General features: G+C 41.1%; 1 protein-coding gene across 1 annotated transcript; it reads right to left on the bottom strand.

The window, feature by feature from the left end:
- Positions 1 to 2,594: 2,594 nt before the first annotated feature.
- On the bottom strand, positions 2,595 to 18,400 carry dcaf1 (ddb1 and cul4 associated factor 1). The gene is made up of 25 exons (XM_015013492.2): positions 18,073 to 18,400; positions 16,577 to 16,700; positions 16,398 to 16,474; positions 16,231 to 16,304; positions 16,009 to 16,122; positions 14,297 to 14,434; positions 13,546 to 14,142; positions 13,030 to 13,131; positions 12,786 to 12,944; positions 12,234 to 12,413; positions 11,872 to 12,081; positions 11,581 to 11,750; positions 11,380 to 11,504; positions 10,892 to 11,127; positions 9,252 to 10,336; positions 8,976 to 9,174; positions 7,761 to 7,843; positions 7,252 to 7,336; positions 6,911 to 7,144; positions 6,130 to 6,223; positions 5,601 to 5,705; positions 5,321 to 5,394; positions 5,141 to 5,236; positions 4,767 to 5,052; positions 2,595 to 3,660 (listed from the first exon to the last, which is right to left on the bottom strand). Exons 2-25 carry the CDS (start codon positions 16,687 to 16,689, stop codon positions 3,605 to 3,607), a joined length of 4,692 nt encoding a protein of 1,563 aa, XP_014868978.2. The 5' UTR covers positions 16,690 to 16,700; positions 18,073 to 18,400; the 3' UTR covers positions 2,595 to 3,604.
- Positions 18,401 to 18,586: the final 186 nt, after the last annotated feature.

Raw genomic sequence — 18,586 nt, 5'->3', positions numbered from 1 at the left:
TCTTCCATAAATAACAATAAATAATCATCATCATCATAAAAAATCATTAGTAGATTTTTCAGACCAAATTAATAGTTTTCAGTAGACGCTACACTAGCTCAGACAGCTCACACGGTACAAAGGTATTAGTCAGGAGAAGGACAGGTCTGCAAAAAATTCTGACCTCAGACTGACAGGAATACAATCAGGACAAATCCGAACACAGACTGCAAGCTGGACCTTCTCATCCAACATCGGTGTCTGATATCACATGTGGTATTCAGGGAAGAAAAAAATTAAGAGTAAGAGTCAAATCTGCCAAGGAGAGGCCAATGCCATTTTAGTACCAATGTATTGAGAGTGTTGAGAGAGATAGCTGTGAGGGATAGCTTGCAGTTTGCCACAAGCCAAGTATATGACACAGCAAATAAGTGAAAGAAAGATGAAACCACAATTGAAAGTTTTATGACTAAACGCTAACACTAAATAAAACTTTCCCCTGGTGAAACATGGTGGTAGTGGTATCATGCTGAGGGAATCTCTTTCTTCAGCAAAGACAGGAAAGCTGCTCAGTTGAATGGAGATTTAAAAAGGAAAAAAAAAGGCAATCTTGGAAGAAAACCTGTTATAAGGTTGCAAAAGACTTGATATTAGTGCATCTTCCAGCTGGACTGAACTGAAACTTAAAGAGCTACAATGGCGCGGGTTTAGGTCAAAGCACATATATTTGTTAAAATGGCACATTCAAAGTCAAGACACAAACCCAAATGAGGATCAGTGGCAAGCCTTGATGTTCTTCATACAGCCCGTCCACTGGCTGAACTTGTGAAAGTTTACAAAGAAGAATGCCCAAAATGTATCCTCTAGATGTGTCGAGCTGATATAAACATATCCACAAAGATTTCAGCTGTGATTTTAGCAAAACATGGCTGTGTTAATGACTATGCAATGAGACAGTGTGTATTTGCAATACAGAAATATGCATTTTGAATAAATAAATAATAATACAAAAGGCCAAGAGTTGGCCCTTTTCCAGGGTGGGGAATTATCTATAAGTTACTTCTCCTTGCTCTTCTGATAAAAGTTGTACTGGAACAGTTTGCAATTTGTGTTTTTTGTGGGCAGCTCCATGGGATGAGAAGTTCAAACGAAACCCGATTAATCCGCGGAGTCGTGACTTGTAAAAGTTGCAAACCCCTGCACGCTCGTCCTATAGATAAGGCTCAGGGAAAACAGGGTGATCTGGCAAGCGCTGAGTAGTGCAGTGAGTCTGATGCAGTGTGGGAGGGAGGGCAGCATTCAGCTGGGTAATTTCTCCCCATCAGAGAGACACTGTGACTGACTCCCATCTGTCTATTACTTCAAGTGGAACATTGTGGGCGGTTTTCCCAATCACACACACAAAGCAGGGGGGAGAAGGGGGCGTTCCATAAGCTAAATATGCACCCCAGACAATAAGCATTTGTTTAAAATTACATAACAAATTACTAGCTTCCATCACGGGTGCAGAGGATGGACTATAGTGAAACTGCTGCGTGCAGATGGTACAAATGTGGCACAAAGAACATTAATGCATATTTTTACTTGCCGTTCCTACATTTTAGTCCCTTCTCTGCCCACTGAAAGCACGGTCTGCTCGACAGTTTCAGCACTCCCAAATCAAGTGGACAGCAAACAGAAAAGGTGCCAAAAAGCATCTCTTCTCACCTCACCCATTATGACGGCATGCAATTCTGTAAATATTGGTGAATATTATATTTGTGTCAGTTTTTTTTCCTCAATCATAATGTCACGTCTCCAGCTAAGTTTAGAATCTCTGTCGGTAACGTCTGTATCAGGTTTATTGATTAAAGGAATTGAAAACCATCGCAGGTGAATAAATACACGGTTTGCACAAAGAGCAAATAAATATATATATATATATATATATATATATATATATATATATATATATATATATATATATATATATATATATATATATCTGTCTTGGTTGAAAGCTTCAGATCATAAAACTTTGACTATAATCAAAATAAATGGAAAAAGGTTTTGAATTTATCAAGGGTAAAAAGTTATCCAAACCAAATCAGGTCCAGGGTGAAAATGTGATCCTCTCCTGGTAAATCATACATCAACTTTTTGAGAGTTGCCCTAATCCCACTCAGGCCTGATCACTGACATACAAGTTCAGTATAGAAATTACTTCCATAGAACCTGCATAACAAGTATGCAAAAATATCTCAACATACAACAAATCATGTTCCGACCGAAGGACGGTGTTCATCAGGAAAGGGTTATAAAGCAACTTCTAAGGCTGTTGGACAGAAGAGAATCACAGTGAGAACCATTACCCAAAATATCAAACAGTATCCAGGATGTTGCTCAAGAGCCCAGAATATCATCTCAGTTCATCATGTGCACTTTGATATGCAGCAGGACAACACTCAGCACCAAGTTCTTCTCAGAATGGCTAAAAATAGGTTTTGAGCCATATGTTGGTATCTAAACTCAGGTTCTTAAACTCTGACATGTCTCGTTCATTAAGACTACTGCAAGCTTAGACTATTGAAGACAAGTTAAAACATACCAGATAAGTCACATAAGTACACAAAAGAGAAAATTCTGCAACTTTATTCATAGTAAAAATACTTTAGATACATACAATCTGTACAGGAAATCTCAAGAACCTCAAAAAGTCTCCTAATGGAAAATAAAATTAAAAACCAAACTAAAAGCAAAAACATGAGGAAAATATGACTGCACAAAAAGTGTGCATGTGCCAGACTTTTTTTTACTTTTTATATACAAAATAACGTGTTTTTATTGTAAAAGGAAAAGCAACATTCATTTCTTTTGCTAAATTGTGTAGCAGATTTATTTTATTATTTTAAATGCTCCAGAAAATTAGGAGAACCATTTAAGTTCAGACCAGTCTTTTAATAAAATCAGACACTGTGCTAAATACTGTTTGGAAACAAATAAACAAAAATAATATAAAAAAGTGTTTGCATGACAAATGATTTTACTACAGTGTTCACACCATCAAGAGTTCATGTGAAATGGCACTGCTGTGTGTGGCATGGTACAGATTTGCTGAAAATAAAAGCTGAAGGCAGGACCCTGAAGGTTTGAGGAAAACGTCACGACTTTTTGGTGATTAGTTAAGTCGGCCTGACCAAACAAGCAACCAAGAACAGCATAGCTTCAGTCTTCAGACTCCTAGACTTGTGGATTTCAACCCTTTCATCTATAAACTCTTACCTGTGGCCAAACAGATGCTTACAAAGTGTTGAAGTTCGTATGAAATGCTGAGGCTCATCAAAAGCCCATAAAAGTGAGAGCTAATGTTTTCTTTCACCACATCCTCGCCCGGATCTCATCGCTCACCCTGCAGCTCAAGGTTGTTGTTTTTTTTTCCTATAGAAAATTATATCATTTACAAGCATTTCTGTTCTTCCACACACTCACTGTGTTCAGTACAGTTTTAAGCTGGCAGTGCTCCAAGTAGATTACCCGCTGGTTTTCTCTTTTTGGGACTGATCCGTTGCAGATCAAACGTCTGTGAGGAGGAAACCGTGACATCTCCTCTGGATCTCTGCTCTTAAGATGCTGATGGCCCACATCCTCACTCGTTCAGGGATAAGATGATGTCATCCTCAAGGTCAGAGTTGTCCGAGCTGTCTGTTTGTTTGATAGACAAACACAGATTCAGAAATTGGGAATAGAGATTTTCTGCTGAGTAGGTTAGTGGGCGAGGGCAGAAAGTGCCAAAACGGCAAAAAACACGCCAGCTTAGCGAGATGACATCTTGGTTTTTGTTTCCCTCTGCTAATTTTGCTTTACTTTGTTGAGTTTTGGAATAAACTCTTACTAAAACAGGAGTCTTCAGGCTGACCAGAGAGGAATGAAACGACGAGCACTTTAGTTTTCCTCAATTAAAACTTTGCATACATTATTATAAACTAGCCAGAAAAGCCTTTTGAAGTTGGATAGTAAGGTCATTTTAATATTTCCGCAACTATGTTACCCTAAAGTGAGTCCTCTGAGATGAAAACTTAGTGATGCGGGACTATGGATCTTAAAGTAAATAGCTTATATGTGTAATTCTCCAAAATCAAGCTTTTTTCCCCTCATTAGCATGAAATACATGGGGGAAATCCTCCAAGCTTATTAATGCTTCTTTCTTGTTGAACCGTTTGCCGCATATGTTGGTTGTAATAGATCTTAATAGTGATGGTTTACAAACTAAGGCTAATTTGTCTAGCAAGATTGGTCATTTTTTCTTACTTCTTGTTAAACCATATAATTCATGGAGGGCCCTCAAGAACCAGAGGGAAGGCTTTTCCTGAAAACCCCTAAATTAATCCAAATTAACTGTCAACTATTACAGCAGCAGCACAGGGATTATAAAGCAGATTCTACTCTTTCAGATTAAGGGAAGAGTAACAGAGTTTCTGCGTTTCGGCATCTTTTTTGTTCCGTCAAGATCAAAATCCAATTTATACATCAAACAAATTAAAAAGGGGATGCACAATTATCCAACGTTTCAAAGACAGAGAAACCAAAACAGAAACAATAAAATAAAAATTAAAAGTTGGGAAAAGAAATGGTTTTAAAAGAAACTACAAATAGCAAGAGAAGCTGCCCATCTAATATTCTACGACAAAATCCAAAGAAAAACAGACTTTCGGTATCTATCAATCGTTCCTCGCCGTCGTCCACTTATAAAATCAAAATGAAAAATTAGAACCAGAGATTAGAAACAGTTAACTTTAAAGGTGGCTTACCGTTGTCGCCATCTAGATCAACATCATTATCGGAGTCATCATCATCATCATTGTCGTCGTCATCGTCGTCGTCACCATCTTCGTCGTCGTCATCTCCGCCGTCGCCGTCATCTTCGAGAAGACGCGCGACCTCTTCATCCGAAGGAGAGAACTCGTCGTTCCCATCGTCATCATCTTCGTCCTCACCTCCATTATCGTTCTCCAACTCGGCGATGAGAGGATCCGTGTCGACGTCGTCGTCCGAGTCGTCGTCATCGTCGTCGTCTTCCTCCTGATCATCGTCCTCCTGAAAACACAGAAAGACAAAAAGTCATTTTTCCACTGTGTGAAGAAGCAGAAGAGGAGCTGCTTCAAGATTACAACATAGTTAGAACCTGGTCTTCCTCATCCTCCTCCTCTTCCTCTGCAAGTCGCTGCCGCCCGACTTCGTAAAGTCGGCACACGGTGTCGGTGTTCACAGAGTCTTGGTTCTGCAGGACATGAGGACGAGGTTTATTTAAATGGTAACTTCTTGAGCTGTTTTATTAATAAAATATGAATCATCAATTATTTACCTCAATCACAGCGAGGTAGCAGTCTTTTGTATCTGTGCAAAGGTCAAATATATTCTTCTTGACATCAATTGTGGCTGAAAAAGAAAAAGAGCATGTAAATATCCACAAATGTTACAAGAGGGCCAAAATATAAACATTGTACAGCAGTGATTGAGTAAAACCAACAAGTTTCATCAGGAAAACTGCTTGATCATTAAAAAAAAAAACAATTACATTTTTAAAAATTGGGAAAGATCAGCAGATGTTTAAAAAAAAAAAAAAAAAAAGAGAGAGCTCTTACCGATTGGTTTGTAATCTGTGGCATTGAAGGTCCTAAACGATGAACCAAATGGACTTTTCATTTGCATTTCCATCATATCATCTTCATCATCTGCTTGCAACATTGCTACAAACACAAAGAGCCACAGAGAGCGATGGTAAATAAATGAACAGAGAACACTGGCGAGCCACATTTCTGGCTTCTGAGTGCCTGAAACGGTCAGCCAGCAGTCAGCTCCATCTCTGCATGCCTGCGCCTCTTCCAGTGAGGGGCAGCTATCCTGTGAAAAGGTGCTTATTTTTGATGCCAACATCGAGTAGTCTGCCTACGTGGGTCAGACTTACAAGAGCTTCAAAATGAGCACACACACACACACCTCTATGAGCTCTGTTCACACCTTTCCACAAATACACACAGTCTAGGTTAGCTTGATAATTACCAGACTTTCAAACAGCCTCAACAATTTCACACTTGGACTGGGAGCAGAGTTGTACACTTCATGCCAAACACGCTTTTTGCCCTTCCATCGTTAAATAACTCATGAATGTACCTCCGTAAATGACAGTGCCGCTATTGTTGAAGACTATCCTGCACTGGTCCAGAGCAGGAACCGTGTGGAGGAGGTGGAAGGTCCGCAGGTCCCACTGAGACGTGCGGTTAAGAAACATACCGTTTGTCTTCAACTGCATCTGCTACAAGTTCAGCTACACTAAACAACGATCACGTGCCTCTTTATGTAACCATCTACTGGGAAATAACAGACTCTTAGTGGGATAAATATTTAATCCTAAGCAGTAAAATAAATCCTCATTCATCAACTCATCACTGGAACGGCTTCAGATTCAATTACCAACGGAATTATTTAATGTTGGGTTCACACCAGTGTCTCCAGTGTAAAGCAGGCAGTTATTGAGATCTGATAATGCTGCAAATCCTGTAATTTTTTATTTAAAAAAAACAAAAATGTGTAAATATGTCTTACTGCAGCAGCATATCGTCACAAGGAAAACATTTTGATGAACCTAACAGAGTGCATTTATTCACTGGGAAATGATTCAAGTCAAAAAGTACATATTTTTATAAGAATTCATGGGTATCAATATTTTTAAAGCTTGTTTAAATTAGGATTTTTCCACAGCTTCTTATCAGTATTGATGTATTTTGCCCACAGCAATATTTTTTTAAAAAGGATCATATATAGGTTAAAGGATCTGAGAAGATCAGCATTTACAATTGTCTGAAAAGTGCATAAATAATAGATATGAGGGGGGGAAATTAAATGTGGTTAAAAAGTTCCACCTCATGCGTGTCATTCAGTGTCTGAAGGATACAATTTCTGTGTTGATGATGACCTCCTGGCCGTTGGGATGAAAAACCCCACTGATGTTCATGTTGAACTTGTCAAACTTGTGGATGGCCTGAGCCGTGCGTACGTCCCACAGCACGCCGTCGTTCAGGACCAGGTCGTCTGTTGGGTTGAAGGTGGCGCAGTTCCTCTTGTAGTTGTTGGCCAGGTCTGGGTTGTTGAGAGTCAGAGTAACCTGACCTGTTTGTATGTCATAAATCTAGGAAAAAGGAACACTTGCAGTGAAAATTGACGCTTCAACTTTGTAATGTACGTCTTTATTTTAATATTGTGAGGCTATGTTGATAATATGTGGAATATACATACGCGTGCTACGTGTTCTTTTGTCCCTATGACACGGTCTTGTGAAAGCTTGCTGAACTCCACATAATGGTCACCCAGGAAGGAATGCCTGGATGCAAGGAGAGCAACATTTAATCTAAAACATAAAGAATAAGGCTGAGCACCTAAAAATTAAGTAGTGCCATAAAGTCACTGCAGACTGCAAGAAGTGGTTTATCAGAGTTCAGCCGTTTGAATAAATGAATCCAAGCGAAAGAGTTTCAGGGACTGAAGACGGTAGCTCTCGGGCTGTTAGTGTGCATAATTAAACAACATGTAGTGTGTCTGTTAGCTCCTTTTAACAGAATAAAGCTGCTGTTGCACTGAGTAGAGAGGATCCAGAAATAGAGGAACCAGGATAAAAGAGAGGGAAGTTAACTGCTGACTGACATTAATTATATGGTAATGATTTGGGCAATTTTAAACTCCATGAAAGTGCAAGTTCTTTTTTACAAGGAGCATATTCAACACACGGAGCTGGGAAATAGACTTACTTCATGATGAACACAGATTTCATGCCCCACAGTGCAGAAAGAGGGTAACTCCATGAGGCTGAGGTCAAGAGCAGAGAACCATCCTAAAAAAGGCAAAATATGATCAGATTTCACTGATAATTACTTTTATAGAACAAACGTGTGCATCTCAATAAATAAGAAAATCTTCAAAAGTGTTTTTTTTTCCCCCATTAATTCAATTCAGAAAGTGAAACACATTGAATACCCTTAAAATACAAAGTGGTGCACTTTTAAACATTAACACCAAATTAAAATCCTAAATTCAATTTCTTAACAAAAATTATATTATTGTAATTTCCAGACTATAATTCATAATTTTCATAGTTTTTATACTCCTACGATTTATAATCGGGTGTGACTTGTATGTATTTTTTCTTCTTTGTGAAGGCTTTTTTGACCGATGCGTTAAACGTTGATTCACACTGACACACATGGACCAAGGAGTTACTCGCAGGCCAAAAGCAAGATCTCCAGAGCTGGATGAGCGGGTCAACAGATGGGTGGGAGGACTGAACTGTCAGGTGGGGCTTATTAACGATGCCATTGTATCTCTATGCCTTGGTAGTTGCCTAGGAGATGAAAATATATGGCTTTGCAGGTGGGGTTACTGCTTCATGCAACGTAACCTCATTACGTTTGCAAAAAAAAGAAAAAAATCTAATTCCCATAAGCTGGGAGATCAATGGATAAGCTGCTTACAGACCAATGTAGCATTTTTATAGCCAGTCATGATTTTGGGAGCCATGACATCCACTGGTCCACTGTTTTATCAAGTGCAACGTCAACTTGGTCATCTACCAGGAAACTTTAGGGGAATGCTTGCATGCTTCCTTCTGCTGATAAACTTTCTGAAGATTTGATTTAGTTTTCCAGGAGGACTTGGCACCTGCCCAAAGTGCTAAAAGTACCAACACAGCTTTAGTGCCATGAGATTCTTTAAGGCCTCAGTAGAGCCACCGGTTGGCTGCAAAAGCAGCTTCGACCATGGACTCAGTCCATACACTGTAAGTCTTATCCAATGTTCTCTAAATTCTTTCATATGCAAGCCATAACTACCAAATTAACAGAAATAAATACTTCAAATATTTCACACTGGATTTTTTTTTCAAGCTGATCTACAAACATCAATCAATTTTTCAATTATATTTTACTTTCTTGAGCTACAGCCGTGTGACATCAGATTTCTCTACAGACCCGTGACGGTTCCAGGTGAGTGATTGCGGAGCTGTGACAGCTGTAGCTAGCTTCCTCCTGGCCTGTAAACACGTTGTAGAGCTTGAGCTGGCCCGTACAGGTCCCGAGCATCAGGAACCGCTCACGAGCTGAGAAGGCACAACACGTGAATCCGCTCTCGTCCTCATCCGCCTCCCTGAACACGGAGATGGGACGGAACCTGGACAAACACAGAAACGGAGAATGTCGAGAACAGACATGGAGGAGGGTCAGCGAGGAAAGAGGAATGACACCAACCTGCTGAATATGAGATGTCTGTCAAAGCATCCTCCGTCCACGCCTCCATATTTTGGGTATATAACTCTACGAGAATGCCGCGATGTGAAATTGATGGGCGCCTGCCGTCTCTGTTTGGGCTCAGGGCATTGGTGGGGGGTGAAAAGAGAGAAAGGTGGGCAGGTTGCAACAGGGTTTTTACAGCGGGCGTGCTGCTCCCTCAGATACTCTGTGATAATACTGTCCAAGGCAGGAGGAGAAGGTAAGTGTCTGTCAAACTGCTTCTTCATGGCTGGACTCTGGCTGAAAGCCCCATGATCAGACTTCTGTCGAAGCACTCGGTTCTTTTTGCAGTTTATGGCTCCGCACGGCGTCTGCCGATCACGAGAGAAAACAATGCGGCCGATCAAAGGCGAGCCGTTGTTACAGTGTGGGGCAGACGTCGACGGTATGGCGCTAGAAGGCGGTCCAGTCGACTGTGATGTGGAGGGGCGCGCTTGTGGATGGTTGGACGGCGCGGTGGATGAGTGTGAGGGATGGCTTCCGTGTCGTGAGCCCACACCGTTGGCCAGCCTTGGGGTGCGGGGGAGCGTAGTAACGGGGGAGGCAGCAGGGGGAGGAGCAACAGCAGGGAAAGAGGAGGCTGAATGTGAACAGTGAGATGAATGTGAAAGGCATGTCATGGGCAGATCTGCCTCTTTGGTGAGTGCGTTTGCTGTGTCGTGCAGGCCTTTGGCCACGAGGTGGTTTCGTATGAGAAGCAGCAGCTCCTTCTCGGGGAAGGTGATCTTGGACTGAGCAACCACGTTGGCCCTCTGCAGCCACGCCAGAGACACGTCCGTACCGATCAACAACGGCTTCCCGGAGATCCTTTCCATCAGTTCCGCTGCAAACTTGCAGAACTTGACGTGTTCGCTGCGTTTGTCCTGGAGAACGGGCTCCTTCATGAGCTGCTGGATGTGTCCGCTGCTGAACAAAGGCAGCTTGCTGATGATTTGTCTGACAGAGCTGGAGCGAGACAACCCCACCAGCGCTTTGCAGGCAAGAGCTCGGATCTGATCGGCATCTGTAATGGGCATCTTGACAGTCAGCAGGGACAGGAGCACCTAGAGGACAGACACAAAGTGTAAGTTTAAAGAAAATAAAAGGCTTGCAAAGCAAATGGCATGCCTGAAAGTGCTTTCTCATAAGGATACTGCTTAAAGGAGTTAGATAGTAGCAGAAATCATAAGCTTTATCAACACTTAGAAAGGTAGCATGCTCTATATCTGACAGCTCAGAGAACAAACTAATTAAAAGCAAATAAACGCTTTCAACTTTATTGAAGTGTTTATTTGTACCTTCTGCCATTTGGGAAATGCAAAGATAATTTATTTAATTAAGCAAATCTTTTTTTGTTTTTTTTTATGCTAATGAGACCCATCAACAGATTTCATTTACTAATTAAGTGACCCCTAATGCAACTGATTACACTGGTTTTTCTTTAGGGGTGTCAGGGTAAAGGGGTACAGCTTTCATATTGTTCTTTAAGTTATTTTGTAATAACTTTGTAATTGTAATGATAAGAATCTGGAAACATCAGATATGTCAATACTTTAACAAAGCATTTATTCATTAAAAAAAAAAAAGTAATATAGATGTCAGGTGAGCTTTAAGTGTACCTTGATCCCGTTGTTGGACTGCACAACATTCCACATCTTGGTGAGCACGCTCTCGTTGGCCTTCGTCTGCTGCGGCAGGCGGCGACGGGGAGTCCCCGCGATAAATTTGCCAATGCTGGACATGCGTTTGTCTGGCGCACACACACAGTTGATGACGACCTGGAGAGCCGACTTCTGGATCTCTGCATCGTTTACAAAGACCTCTCCCTCCGCCACAGCCAGGACTATACTCATGCCTAAGACAAAAAAATAAATGTTCATGCACATTGCTACTTTTTTTTTTAAATAAAGAGATTTTTGTTAAAGGGCTAGAGTTGATTTTCTTACTATAATACAAAACACAGTTGCTTAGCAACCAACAGAGAAAGGAAAATCTAAAAGAAAAAAAAAAACTAAGATTACTGGCAACACAAAAGTAAAACTACCCTTTTTGGCAACAAGGTTATAACTAAGCGGCTTAGATTAAATCATCCTCTAGGAAAACTTACCAACAGTAGAAACAGTGGATCCTCCCTCATCCAGCACTGCAACAGGTTCAGACAACAACAGCTGCGTCTTTGGAACGACTGTGAGGATACTCAGGATGTCGAGGGCGTATCGTACTGTATCACTCCTACAACAGCAGAGAGCACAACTCAAGACTTGCGTTCAAATAAGTTTAGCGAACGTTTAACGGGACTCGTCAGTACCTGCCGTAGTAGGTCCTCCAGTCACAAGCGATAGAAATGAGCTGCAGGAGAAGCTGGACACAAGACAGCTTGTGAAAGACCTCTGCTGGTTCCCAGTACAGTCTGAGTGGACCGTATTCGATCAGAAACTCCATCATTTCCACCACCTGTTCACGGCTGTAGCTGACCGCCTGACGAGTGAGCCAAGCACACAGAATGCCAAATCAGAAACCATCTTCACAACTAAAGCAAATAAAAGGAGATGCGAAAAAATTATTTTTATTCTGATGCACAAATATATCCTCCGTTTACCTTGTAATATGGTTGTGAGTGAATGGGGGCACCTCCCTCTGTGCGCTGCAGAGACTGCTTCACCTGCTCCACCTTGATTGCCAGATGGGCCTCGAAGTACCTGCGCAGAGCCATGCAGGTGTGCTTGGCTCTCTGCCTGCTGGAGAAAATCTCATCATCGCTCAGCAGCGCTCCCTGGTCCTCCGGATTCAGGATCTCCAGTGTGCTGATCTGAAAGCAGTTCATCCATTCCAAACTTTAAATCTATTCAATTTGACATTGTATTGGCTGTTCGGATGTCAATATTTTCGTCACATGACACAGATGAGTAGGTTTACACAGTTACGATGAGGACAGAGGGCTTTTTTTTTTTTTTTACTAACCAGATTGACGAGCCGTCTAAGTCCGTCCTGCTTGTCGAAAAGCTCGAGGACGGCCCGGAACGAAAAGGAGATGGAGAAGAACATGGTTGCGTGGCAGCAGCCTGATGCATGCGAGCATTCCAACAGCCACAGCGTGTAACCAACCACATCTGACAAGACGGAGTGGGGCAACATGCACACCTTGAGTGGAGAGAGCACAGTCCTGAATACAAATAAGGACAGCAACAACAAAAAAATAACACACTGAACTCTGCAATACTGAGTAACGCTGTGCTGTTTGGATCTCTGTAGCATTTTTGACACATATGATCGATATAAGAAAACAATACCAGTTCAAAAATAATTTTAACAGCAACCAAAATATAACTACTTTGTGTTTGGCTCCTATCAGCCACAAGAGTATGGCTGTATAGTAAAAAAACATTACTGAGCTTCTCAAAAGCTACCGACTCGCTCTGCCAAAATGCTGCATTGACACAGAAATACTCCAAAATTAAGCTACTTCAATTTGAAACACTTCTGAGTTGCATTGTGTGGTAATCTCCTTCATACCCTTTCCATTGCGTCCTGGTTATAGGCGAGGTAATAGAGGCACAGTGACACTCCTGTAGCAGCCATCGAAGGTCTCGGGATTTCCAGCAATTTCTGAACGCCTCCATGAGCAACAAACTCTGCAGCGAACTTCTTGTGCAATAGTAGCGAAGCCAGATACTGTAAGAAGGGAAACTGCATGAGCTTAAGGAACATCACGCTGTTTGAGTAACAGGAAGAGTCAGAGAAAGAAATTAAGATTTACCTTCAGAGCCTCAAAGGTCAGCTGCACATCATTGGTCTGCTTTAGGTCCATATAGTGCATGAGGAGCTCACGGGCTCCCATCTGCATAAATACTGCCAGAAGCTGCAAACCATAAAGGAATAAACAGCGACAGTTTACCACACTTTAAAAACGTCCAAAATGGTTTTAAACAACATAGAGTTAATTCCTTGAGCCTAAACAATTATGTAGCTTAAATTATTTCTTTCATCTGAATTATCAAAGTGGGAGGCTGACACCTACTGGTGACTTTACAGCATGACAGCAATACATTCTCTGTCTATACAAAATTATTTTTACTAGATTTATAAAAAAATACTTAATTGCGCTCCACCATAAAGAGTACATGTATTAAAGGTGATTTTGCTTCCATTCATGCATGCAAATATGACCTCATCTTTCAAACACTGATATTTATACGTTAAGTGAAGAAGAACATGATCAAAATAGTTTTGAACAAGCTGTAAAGTCCTATGCTCATATTTGAATGAGACCAACCTCCTGATACTCTCCCAGAGGGGTGAGATACTGCAGAATGAGCCTCTGCTCAATCTCTGGGGTCAAAGGGTCCAGATGGTAGTTGTTGCCAATAACCCAGGGACTCATCTCCGACCAGCTGCTGTTGGAAAGCTCGCTTAAATTCCTTTCTGGTTCTGGCAGAGAGAAATTCAGCTTCTGTTTTGAGGTTCTGGCATTGTCTCTCTCCATCCTCCTCCGCAGGTAGCCGCTGCCATCAGACATGCCCGGGTGTGTCAGTGAACCCGGGGCAGACATGGGCTTCATCATGGTTTTAACAGCTGAGCTGGCACGGCTGCTCGTCCTGTGAGGCGAGCTGAAACGGAACGACAGCTCGTTTTCAGGCTCTGCGCTTGAGAAGGGAACTTCGGCGTCTTCTTGCGGCCCCACTGCTTCCTTTTCGTCTGCATTTTTACATGGAGAGAAGGGCTTGTCTTCAAAGCCTCCATCAACAGCCTCCTCATCTAAAGGCAGCAGAGGCTCGCCGAGAATCTTCCTGGGGCTGGGTCGTTTGATTTCCCGTTTGTTCTCAGCATCCTTATCCTGAAGCTCACGCAGCCTGTGCAGCATCAAAGGCACCTGTAAAAGTAAAGCACAAATAATAACCAAATGGACCCTTACTAATCCTTATGAACAAACTGTGGGGCAAAATATCATTTGTCTTTCACTATAAACTTCTGAATTATTCATCAATACAAAGTGACATAAGAGACTGGGGACACCCCCTACTGACCAAAACAGAGTTCTCCTCTCTGTAGTTGGCAGCAATGTCCTGGTTCTCCATGGCGCCCGCCAACAGGCCTGTGGCATAGATTCGCAGAGGCTGTTCAGCCTCCTGAGCCCACTTAAAAAGTCTTTCAACGATGCCCTCCTGAAAAAAAAAAAAAAAGACGCACGCAATATGGTGAATAATACATAAACCTAAGAAGATCAACAGAATGAATCAGAGAAAATACAAAGCACTATGTTTGATTGGATATGTGATGTTTGAAGTGTTTTTGTGAAATAACTAAACGGCGATAGAGGAATAGCAGAGGATAGTGGATGACCCTCCATATATTCTCTATACAGAATGCAGCAATCTCGTAGACGACATGAAGCTCATCAAAGCAAGCAGTTTACGAGTCTCCATCAAATTCTTAAACAAAGCTGCTTAAATCAAATACAAACAGCAATAGCTCCAAGTGTTTGTGTATTGGGTGTGTGTAATACATTTTATGTCTGATCCTCTATGTTTACTGCAGAAAGAGGGGTCAGTGTACAACTCCAAGGTGAAAACAAGGGGAATAGATGGGGGCACAGTTATGAAGAATGGCAAAAAAAAAACACAAAAAAAACTGGATAACCAACATGCCATGATGTTCCTAAAGAACACAATGGAGTCCTGATTATACAGTTATTTGCTCGTTTTTTTGAATCAGTGTTTATTGCAAACTGCTGTGAGGTGAGATGCTGTCATCTCTTGCAAGTGTGTGTTGATGTAAAAGTATCAAAATGCACAGGGTACAATCCACAACATAATTTCCTATGGGGACAGTGAATTATATTTTCATTTATTCTATATTTGATGCAAAAACTAAAAAACAAAGTCTGACATCAGTTTTGTACCAACTTTGATAACCAGCAATTTAAGATAACTTTCTCTAACTAGGTCTCCAATAAACTGAATTAACATTAAGAGGTTGCTTTGATCTCAAGATCACAATCTTTAATTTTTCATAGAAATTCACAAATCTAGACAATAATCAAATCACAATAAATGGAATAAGAAGTAATGCAAAGCTTCCGGACACTAATATACAGCTAAATTATTTTATATGTCTGCTTTTAAGATTTCTATGTCAATTTATTTTCCTAACTTGTTGAGGTAGTAAGTTAAAAGGAAAAGGGAAATGAAATGCAATGGTTTAACAGTCACAATTCTACAAAATGTAACTTTTCAAGCAAAATAGAGGCAGTAAAATACATTATCCCTGGGTCTGGCAAATCCTGGAATTCAACTAAGAGAGTATAAATTAAAAGAATCAGAAGGGCCAGCACTAAAAATTATTCATAAAATGTATTGACTTTGATTACTCTCAATCTCACCATCTAAAATTAGGCAAAAACACCAAAAACAGTATAAAAATAGCTACAGGATTGTTTTTCATGAGGTTTTGCATTTTCTGGATAGCCGAAATAATCTGAGAAGTGTCAGCGACGCAATCATGAACTGATTGGCAATAACAGCTGCCACAGTATTATGCTACTTCCTGTTTCCAACTGTCAGTTTGATGGAGCAGTAACACAATTAAAAAGACTTGTTTTTAGTTTGAGTGAACTGAAATGTTTAAAAGTTCAGCAAAATATGAGAAAAATACACCACAAACATACGCGTGCACACCCACACACACACACACACACACACACACACACACACACACAATGAGGGTAGATGTACTTTACCTTTTCTTGAAAGACCACGGCTGTCTCCAGCCCAGGCATGATGTTCTGCAGCAGGCGACAAGCTGCTGCATTTAGAGCGAATTCTCTGCTGGTCATCACATAGCTGTTCACCAACTATTAAAGGAAGCATTTACTTTGTTTTAAATTAACTTCTAACCAAGAAATTAAATACAGTTAAATATGGCTCACCAAGACAACTCAAAACTACTGATTAATGCTTACTGTATTCATGAATTCATCATTTTTGAACAAGATCTTCAGAAGATGCCCTAACATGCCTTCTGGATCAGCTCTCCCTAGTGGCCAAGAGAGGCATGTCAAAAACATGCAGAATATTTAAATCCGTGGAGGACTTGCAGTTACGAAATCTGTTTTCCCCTTTCTCTTACCAGGATGCCGATCATCAAAAGGGTCAGGGTCCGCTTTGTGGTACTCTTCCGTCTCCTTTTCAACAAGCTCCGAGATTCTAAAGGTCAACAGAAGTCCACCTTAAACACTCTTAAAGACCCTTTAATTCATTCTAACAGTATTACAGCTCATCACATACAGACACAAGCCTACTACTTACTTTGTGAGGATGTTGACCAGCTCCTGTGTGTTGCCTTGCTGCTCCCTCTCCCACTGTTCCAGCAGAGCAGTCAGCTCTGCCTTTGAGTCCACGGAGGCAGATGCTGACGCCATGGTGACGCAACCTGCAAGGATAAAATGTGCTCAAAACATGTAAAATACCAGAAATATGTATTTAAAGTGCATTGTACGTTACAGCAGAACAGAGAACAGAGAAGAACTTTATTCCCATGTTATATTCTCTTTGCCGGTTCCTTTGGACAAGTTTTCAGGTCATATTGAGATTCCAGGGACTGATGCAAACTTTTTAGAAACAATCTTCCCTACAACTGATAATTCAGCCTAGGGTAAAATTTAAATATTGAGCTAATTTGAGCTACAATGAAAATGTTGATTCTCCTTACTACCCGTTGCCCTCAAAACCAGTTACCTTATAACTCTCACTGTAATGGAAAAATCTCACATTAGAACAAATAAAGAAAACACATGGGTTAGTTAATGAGTGGCTAACTAGAGTGGGAGGTTCAAAGATAACCAGCTCAATGATCTGCGCAAATTACAATGAGAAAAGGTAACCCAGCAGAAAATGTCGGACAAGCTTTCTTGTGGTTGCTGTTCTTTTCACATTTTCAAGAAATACCCTTTCACAGTAGCTCATCTGCCGTGCAACTATCCCTTACTTTAATTTCCATAAAGGACTGAGATGCCCTTTTTCCGCTTGGCAGTAGAGACACTCTCCACTCTTGGTCTCTGCACTTGTATTTTTACACGCTTTTTTAAATCTCCTCTCACTTCCTGTTTTTGGTCATGCATGTTGTCCCAGAGCTGAACATTTCTTATCAGGAATTACTGTTTTCACATAACCTGCTCAAAGTTCATCTGCTGTTCTCCAACAGTGATCTTGGTGGAGGTTTCTACTCAGCGCTACTCAATTTGATGCTGAAAACGCGAAGGTTACATAAACACAACAGAACATGTTGACGGTCTCACAGGAAGTTCTGCCAGCTGATGTTTGCAAACCAAAAACAGACGCAGCTGATCCGCTCTTCTGCTGCAGGTGCGGCAGTTCTCTTGGGAACACAACCGTCAAATTTTGTCAATTTCGCCTCTTTTCTTAAAATATCAAGAAGAAGAACTATACTATACAATAATTATGAAACAACAGTCCGAATACGTGCCATGTATCTCTGTGTATTGTTTAATGAGGTATTGTTTACTTACAACGCAGCAGGCAGCTGGAAACGCCGCTCACTACTGCGATGTTTGGCTACTTGAAAAGTGGCTAAACAAGAGAGCTAACCTCATTATTGTTACAACCACACTTTCAAATCACAACTTTAGCATTCCGTCACAGCTCTGTGACTCCTCGGAACGTGCAGCTTATTTCACAGAATCTACAGAATGTAAGGACCGGTCAAATCTGCCTGCAATGGCACACACACGGCATTACAAGGTACTAGCAAAAACCTGGCTATTTAGCCAGCATGCTAACTTTACCTCGTTTTTCCTCTCTGTTCTTGCTTCGTTTGCAAAGTTACACCGAGACTTAAATCCACCGACACAAGCCCCAACTTAATTATGGTTTGCCAAATCTCAGCGCATCGACAGCCGTCTCTCAGGCACTGCTTTATATATTTTTACTGTAGCTTTGAGTGCACGGTTTGTTAGCATGATAGCGAACACGTTCTTCGCGTCATATCACAGGCGACTGTCCACCGTTAATGACGAATAGTGATGGGAATTTCTGCTCTTTTCCGAGAGCCGGCTCTAGTGGCTCGTCTCCCAAAGAAGAGCGGGTGTTCTTTCGGCTCCCAAACGGCTCTTTATCATCGCCAGCCCCGTATTTCAGTATAACTTGGGAAATAGAGATGTTTTACATGACAAATCCTTTTTACATTCAATGAAGCCTTATACTTCCTTGATATTATGCATTTGTTCTGCTACAAAAGTACACATTATTACTTTGGTATATTTTAATCAAAAACAAATGAACATTGCAAACAAATCTACC

The sequence above is a fragment of the Poecilia mexicana genome, unplaced genomic scaffold (assembly GCF_051168715.1).
Source record: "Poecilia mexicana isolate PSO_F unplaced genomic scaffold, ASM5116871v1 scaffold_7, whole genome shotgun sequence".
Classification (NCBI taxonomy): Eukaryota; Metazoa; Chordata; class Actinopteri; order Cyprinodontiformes; family Poeciliidae; genus Poecilia; species Poecilia mexicana.
This window is presented reverse-complemented; position numbering and strand designations above follow the sequence as displayed.